This window comes from Pocillopora verrucosa, chromosome 4 (assembly GCF_036669915.1).
Source record: "Pocillopora verrucosa isolate sample1 chromosome 4, ASM3666991v2, whole genome shotgun sequence".
NCBI lineage: Eukaryota > Metazoa > Cnidaria > Anthozoa > Scleractinia > Pocilloporidae > Pocillopora > Pocillopora verrucosa.
This window is the reverse complement of record NC_089315.1, coordinates 6,090,013-6,097,255: the sequence shown is the minus strand read 5'-3', so window position 1 is coordinate 6,097,255 and position 7,243 is coordinate 6,090,013. Positions and strand designations below refer to the sequence as shown.

At 37.7% G+C, this 7,243-nt stretch overlaps 1 protein-coding gene across 1 annotated transcript; it reads right to left on the bottom strand.

Annotated features, from left to right (window-relative positions):
- Positions 1 to 238: 238 nt before the first annotated feature.
- LOC136280268 (diacylglycerol kinase theta-like) lies at positions 239 to 3,395 on the bottom strand. Its single transcript, XM_066165252.1, has 8 exons — positions 3,178 to 3,395; positions 2,772 to 2,862; positions 2,284 to 2,345; positions 1,795 to 1,837; positions 1,372 to 1,440; positions 1,093 to 1,146; positions 677 to 775; positions 239 to 352 (listed from the first exon to the last, which is right to left on the bottom strand). Exons 1-8 carry the CDS (start codon positions 3,393 to 3,395, stop codon positions 239 to 241), a joined length of 750 nt encoding a protein of 249 aa, XP_066021349.1.
- Positions 3,396 to 7,243: the final 3,848 nt, after the last annotated feature.

Here is a 7,243-nt window from a genome sequence, read left to right as displayed (position 1 = left end):
GTTTCACAATTGGTTCAATTTAACGCACTATAAAGATGGAATTTTAGTCTGCACTGTTTACAATACAGCGTATACCCAAAGCGTAATTTCCTTTACAATTTCGAATTACATTTTATGGGCTAAAGCAATACTTAACTGGATGAAACTTTACAAGATTACCAAGTTAAGTATAAATCAGAGCTGGAAAAAATATCCAGTATGGTTTCTAATTAAGCTGCCATAAGCCCGGGGTAAGTGTTTAATCATCATAAAAAATAGTTCTTGTTGCGCTGGGGCTTGCAGGAGGGCGAGACGAACTTGTGGGTCTTCTTTTGTTTTTTACTTTAACCTTCCTCTTCGATAGCATCAGCGCCTAAAGAAAAAAATAAGTGAACTTACGATGAAATTTCTAGAAGTGTTCGATGGCCGTTTGGGTTCTAGCGAAATTTTCTTAATTCTCCAAAGACTTCTGAACCAAAGTCGTCCGGTTATAAACGTTTTATTGAATTCTTGGATGCAAATGTTGACAAAAAAAAATAATAAAAAGTTTCTCAGGTAAAAAGATAGAGCTAAATTGATTTTTCGAAATGTTCTAGGTGCATTTTTAACACTGAGATATGCGAGTCCAATCACAAGCCTTTCATTTTCCCCAAACGGTAATCTTTTACAGCGTCGTTACACAGTTTTCTGTAAATACCTGTGTTAGTATGGGCCGCACAATCACATTACCAGGAGGCTGCATCCAAGGTTCACCATCTATTTGTACGGGCATCTCTGATTTTAATTTGATGTTGATCTGTAATGAAGTAAAAATAATTGTCATCAATTAAAAAAAAAGCATTGAAGTGGATGAACGAGGTGGGTAAATTTCTAAAGAAATTGTGGTTCTGCGTCGGTGTGGGGGGGGAGGGGAGGGGGGAAGGGAAGGGGTGGTATTACATGATAGTTTTTTATCAACTGATTTTATAAAGTAAATATGCAGAAAAAAATGACGCTACGCCACTGGTGGGAACATATTAACGTGAAAAACAGAAATAACAAAGGAATAGTACGAGGATAATCTACTTATGGCTTCATTATGTTATTTACTGGATTACAACCAGACATCCATACCTGGGCTCCCTGTGCTAGCCGAATACCAGTCCTGATTCCACTTTGAATCTGACCCTTTTAATAAAGAATTCATCTCAATTAAGAACTAAGGCACCATTTTTATTGCTAAATAAAAACGTTTCCTGTGCAAATACTTAAGAAGAAAGGAAAGGGCAGGATACAAAAATTGTGGCAGTTAGTAGAAAAAAATACGCGGAGCAGATTGGAGAGAACAGTATGGTGCATATGCCTGCTGATGTTAGGGTGTGAAGGGTAAAGATGGTGGTGATTCTGACTCACTAGGTGCATTACTCCCTGAAGTCCAACCACCTCGACAAGACCGTCACAGTGACAAGCTGGGGAATGACCCTGCAAAAAGATTCAAGCAATTTCAATTGTGTGTGGAAAAGGAATCCGGGATTGCATTTATTTCGTTTAACTTCGCTTTGCGATTGGTCCAGATAATTAAAGCCACTCTCCGAACCAATCACGTGCAAAACTAAAACCAACAGTGGTTTGGTCATTTGCTACTTCCCGCGCTATTGGCGGTTTGGACAATTCTACTCTTCGTACTTATTGACTTCTTTATAGCTAATGCGCTGAATCTTCGAGTCTTTTCCAGACCTCATCTTCTAGGGACAACATGTCATGGTTATTTTATCAGTTGTTTGGTGCTAAGAATATGAGCAGATATCACCACTAAATTCATGAAGTACTACATACATCTTCTTTGTCTGGTCCCCATGCATCTGTGCCTGCTCCCCAACTGGCCGGAAAACAAATTTTAAAAAAAAAGTTTAAGCGCAAAATTTATACAAAAGAATAAAAGACTTTACAAGTAACGAAGCGATAATCGCAGGTCAGCTGCTATCAAAGTAATCTCAGAAAAGAAGCCTTAAAAATTCAGACTTCGACTAGAATCGAACCCGGGCCTCCCAGATAATAGTTGGGGACTGCTGCAAAGCCACGTGATGTGAGTGAGACAAATTTTAAAAGGTTGTTCGTTCCCGTAAATGAATCAGATCATAATTATATGAAACAAATAATGTTGACCTACACGAATCATACTTTCACCGGGCATAAAAACTGCAGCTTAAAATTACTTGTTGAAGCCGATGTGCAGCGATTTTCTTGCAATTAAATTGAAAATCTAACCACTGCAAAGTTAATTCGAATTAATTTGATTGACCTCAATTTCAAGCTTTTACTTACCTGCCTATGTTCAGAATTACAATTCCTTCTAGTGTTGGTAAGTCAAGTTTTTTGCCATCAATCTGCAGCGATAAGGAAGTAAATAAGATACTGGTCCCTAGAAAGTTAAAGAGGACGAAAGGCAAAAAAGCACCGCAAAGCGCCAAAACAAAACGCTCAGGTGTGATTGGAGCATGAAATAAAAAATTGTGCAAATGATACGCATGCAATCATTAAGAGTTGAATACAACTGACAGACGATGATGATTTGGACCAACACTCGATGCTAAGAAAGTAAATTCTGATACAGGGGTTTCAATAACCTTTTTCCATAAGCAGCTGTCGATGGTAAAATAGGCGGCTGTGGCCGAAAAGGGGCAGTATGGTGAAACCCAAACATGAGCCCGCTTGCAGGGTAAACAAAAGGCAATAAGAGGTCTTATAGTCAGCCGTACACCCCCTTTTATTGTGATCAGCCATTCAATACCATCGTTCTACAGATTAATCACCTCTATTTCGACCTCTTGAGTAAATGTCCGCGAGTAGCCTTTGACCATTTTCTTTATACCTGCTCTAAAGTAAACTCCTTTGTTATGAAGACTGAAACAAAAAGAAACCCAAAAAAAAAAAGGGGGAATTAGAGATTCAACAGAGTCGCACTAACAATAAATTGCAAAACACAAAGTCGGGGTTTTTTTCAACCTATCCCTTTTCAAAAGAGCTTTCAACGGAGGTTAAAATTTATCCGGAGTTTGAGTACATTAAACGCAGTAAAGATGAAACAACAGTACATCTCAGAAGACTATGGAACCTTTGTTACCATCCAATGGCTTTCGCAATCAACACTCTTTTCCTTCAATCGAAGGCACTATGACTAATTTTGTAACCTGTAAATTGAATCCTTTGTATCCTCACCTGCTATGGAATTTATCTGGTTCTTCCTCCCTCTGAAGATAAAAATCTAAACAAAGCTCAGCTCCAATTCCGATGCCAAAGTAATTATTCACGGTAAAAATACTAGGATCGTCTTCTCTTCCTCCCATCGAGCCAAGCGCACTGTCGTTAGTGTCCCCTGAATCAAACATGACACACCATCTATCAAGAAACACTTCGTGTGCCTGATCAACGGCCATGAGAAGCGATACAGGACTCTCGCCACCAGATTAACCACCTTCCCAATGGAGAACACGAGAGAGATCATTACCTGTAAGTTGAGAATCTCGTTCAATCTCCCACTCATTTTCTAGCTACTATGGAAATCACGAGAGAGATGAATACATATAAGCTGGGAATCTCATTCAATTTCCCATTCATTACCTTGCTACTACAGAAATCACGAGAGAGATTCATTCATACGAGAGTCTCGTTCAATTTCCCACCCATTCTCTTTTCACTTTGCAACAACACCCGAACGGCTGCTTTTCAAAATACGCTATAACGGTTTTTCTACTAATTTAAACCTCTGCTATTAATCGTAACTTGAAAATGCATATAATTACCGTATAGAGTTCCAGACTTTCAGTAATCAATACTACTTGATTTACTTTCAAATACTACGAACTTTTCAGGCCTAAAAAGGGAAATCTGCATGACTTTCCATGGTCTCTATCGCTTAGAAAACACGAATGACTAAGTCATGATTAGTTTCAGATTTCCATCCCATTGACCAAGTTTGTCGAACAAGTCTTGAAATTTATGACATATCGCAGAAAAACAAAACGTACAAAGGTACTTTTAACTATCACACCTTGAAAGAAAGACTTTATCGTTATTTTACGCTATACCAATTAACAAATAGAGAAGCCTTGACTGTGCTCTGTTCTGTTATAAAGCACTTAGGAAGCGGCTAGAGCACGAAAGAAGTGTAGGGAGAAACACGAGACGTAGTCGAGTGTTTCTTCCCACTTCTTGAATCACTTCTTGGAACATGAAGATCGCTCAGGATGACAAATAAATTTTCTTTAATCGTGGGGAACACGAATACTTTGGAAAAAATCCACTTACCAATGCCAAGAGGAAGAACTGCTGATGCAGGTAGGTTACACTTTATCTCTTGAACAACATCATCCAAACATGACAGCACCCAGCCAATTGTGCCATCACCACCACAGATCAAGAAACGAAAATCAGAATTAGATCTGAAAGCATAAACTCTGAAACAAAGATAAAAATCGATTCATATTTTAGATATTCAGAGATTTAAAGACGATGGGACAAAGCTGACAGAAGAAGACAAGGCTTATAGTTTTGAGTATAGAATAGCTGTAAATGATTAATTTAGGAAGCAATCTATACAACAAAATATAAATCACTCTTCTGCAGGACGACGTCATATAAGGAAAACTAACCGCCATGCCTTTTTTGGACTAAAAATTTTACATCAATCTTTACCACTTCCTTGCTTGTTCCACCTTGAAAGCGAGGCTTGGGGGAGACATTGGGTTATCTCATGTAAATATGGGTATCGCCCTTGAAAGGGTGCAATCTGCTCTGGAAAGATTCTGCACCCACCCATATCTGCACTATGGCTTGATTAGCTCGGCCTTGGTCAATTCTCGTGGACACAAGAGTCTAAGGAGATAGTTCTTACCAAGCAAACAAGGTATGGAGGGGGAGTGAGTTTAACATACCCTGATAATGGGCCTCCCTCTAAGAGGCTGTACACTTGATTAGGGTTGAGCAGTCTCTGGAAAGCTGTGAACATGTCTGCCTCCTGACCGCCACCACTTTTGGAGTTTACCAGTACTAGAAGGGGTTGGCTTCCAGGGGGGAACAGTCCAGGCTATAGGGAATAACAAAAAAATCAAAATAGGCATAACTCCTTAACTGTAGGAAAAGAATACCGATATGCAAGAAACAGAAATCTTGATTCCAGTCAGTCTTTTTCAGTTCATCTGTTTTTTAAAGTACTTCTAGGAAATGCTCTACAGAAAGAACACAGAATTCGCTTTATACTTCCCATGGGCACTGCCAGTGATATAATAATGTGTCTTAATTATTAGATACATGAACTGAGCTCTAGGATTACTAGTAACTCACCACAACTTGGAAACACACTTTTCACCTCAAAAAATTCCATGGCTACAAAACAATTACAAGAAAAAAGATGAGAACAACCAAAAGCCTCCCTTTGAGTATTTTAATGCGTAAAATATTAGGTCGCCAAGGTGTTGTCAATCTTGTTACCAGGGTCACTGTCACTCTTAAATAGCTGAATGGACATGGCAGATGGTCAGGGGAACGAGGACTCAGGAAACGTACATTAGCCCCTCGTAAAACAAAGGTACTTGTTTAGAAGCATCTAAAAAACACACAAAACCGAACTTACTTTCTCCTAGAATGTTGCCAATCAAAATTTTGTATTTGCTTGTGTCAAGGCCAACTGGGAGACTACCAATGCATATGCATAAACTGCCCAAGGGTTCTATGTTTTGCCTTGGGTAGAATGTTGTGAGTTTCATTTTCCTTACAGACTTCTGCAAAGAAAAGAGGTACATTAATTTTTATAAGGAGTCTAACACCTTCAGATGAATATAAGATCTATTATTTATCATTAAAAATCACTTTGCAGTTATCAAAGGAAGTTAATAAGAAAATGGGTGCAAAGACATGAAACTATGGAAAGCAAAGTTGTCACCACCTTACCACCATACATTCAATGGCTATAACTTAAAAATGAGAAAAGTGGAAGACAAAAAGGCAGAGGAGCCCCTCACCCAGATAATTAACCCTTTACACCCAAAGATCAGTGTGCATATTCTCTGTGCTGTTTTCTATACATTTCCTACGGTGCTGACATGGAGATTTTGCTTAACAATCAAGAGCTCTGGTATTTGTTGATCATTATTTAATTCTCATGACCTTAATGTTTGATTCAGGGGTGATACTGTTAGGAGAAATTAGATGTTGGTCAGTCTAAGGGGTAAAAGGGTCAAACTATTATACTGTTTAATACTACATAACTACATCTACTGTTGACTTACTATGTGAGAGGTTGATGATTCTCTGTTAGCTTCTGTCCTTCAAATGAAAACCAATAGGTTTTCCAAATGTACTTCCTATTAGTTTTTATTTACAAAATTATATTACATTATGATTTGTGTATTGGTAAACAAACATTAAACTGTTTGTCTCATGATGTCAGAGTCACGCTTATTGATCGATCAACATCTATCTAATCCATCAACACCTTCATCAGGTGTTGAGGTCGAAAGTTGATATGTCACTATTTGTAGCACCTAGGTTTGTAATTATTGGTGGGTTATAGCTTGCTATCATTGGAGTATTTCAATACTCATTAATTATTCCAATTAATTATTAATTAATTGTTACTGATCAGCTGCTATGCTTTTTGATAGTAAGCATTTCAATTCCATCATCTCTATTGACCTATTAGATTTGTGTATAAGTTGAACAGTTAAAGTTAATATCTAACCCTCTACCACCTTGAGTGTTAATTAATTAATTGTTATTGATCAGCTGTTATGCTTTTTGATAGTAAGTATTTCAATTCCATCATCTCTATTGACGTATTAGATTTGTGTATAAGTTGAACAGTTAAAGTTAATATCTAACCCTCTACCACCTTGAGTGTTGTACTATGAATATTGACAAGTTTTCAAGAAGAAAGCTAATGAGAAGACAGGTCCTTAATGGTCGGCTAATAAATGAATATTAGGTTATATTGTTTGATTCAGTATCAAATTTTCATGGCTGAAAATATAAATATGTATCAATCACACAATGCAGTGGACTGATATGTTGATTTTGCAAGTACAGTGTATAGGGGCCATCTGATTACATCAATCAGAAATATAAAACTATGTAAAACCATACTATGTAAACTTGACATCATTTGATTCCTTATCCACTTACCAAGAGACAATATGCAGACCTCCTTCCCTGGAGAGTTTAAGTGAGATGTGTCTATGTATTGCCTTCTTTAAGTGATGCACTGTCGCAATTTGGATGACAACTACAG

Bases quoted from the DNA above. Each gene is read 5' to 3' on its own strand.
- LOC136280268 (XM_066165252.1), bottom strand. From the start codon at position 3,395: ATGGCCGTTGATCAGGCACACGAAGTGTTTCTTGATAGATGGTGTGTC. The intron at 1,147-1,371 runs GTGAGTCAGAAT...CTTTATTAAAAG, and splicing joins TTCAGGGAGTAATGCACCTA to GGTCAGATTCAAAGTGGAAT. The intron at 776-1,092 runs GTATGGATGTCT...ACTTCATTACAG, and splicing joins GGCTAGCACAGGGAGCCCAG to ATCAACATCAAATTAAAATC.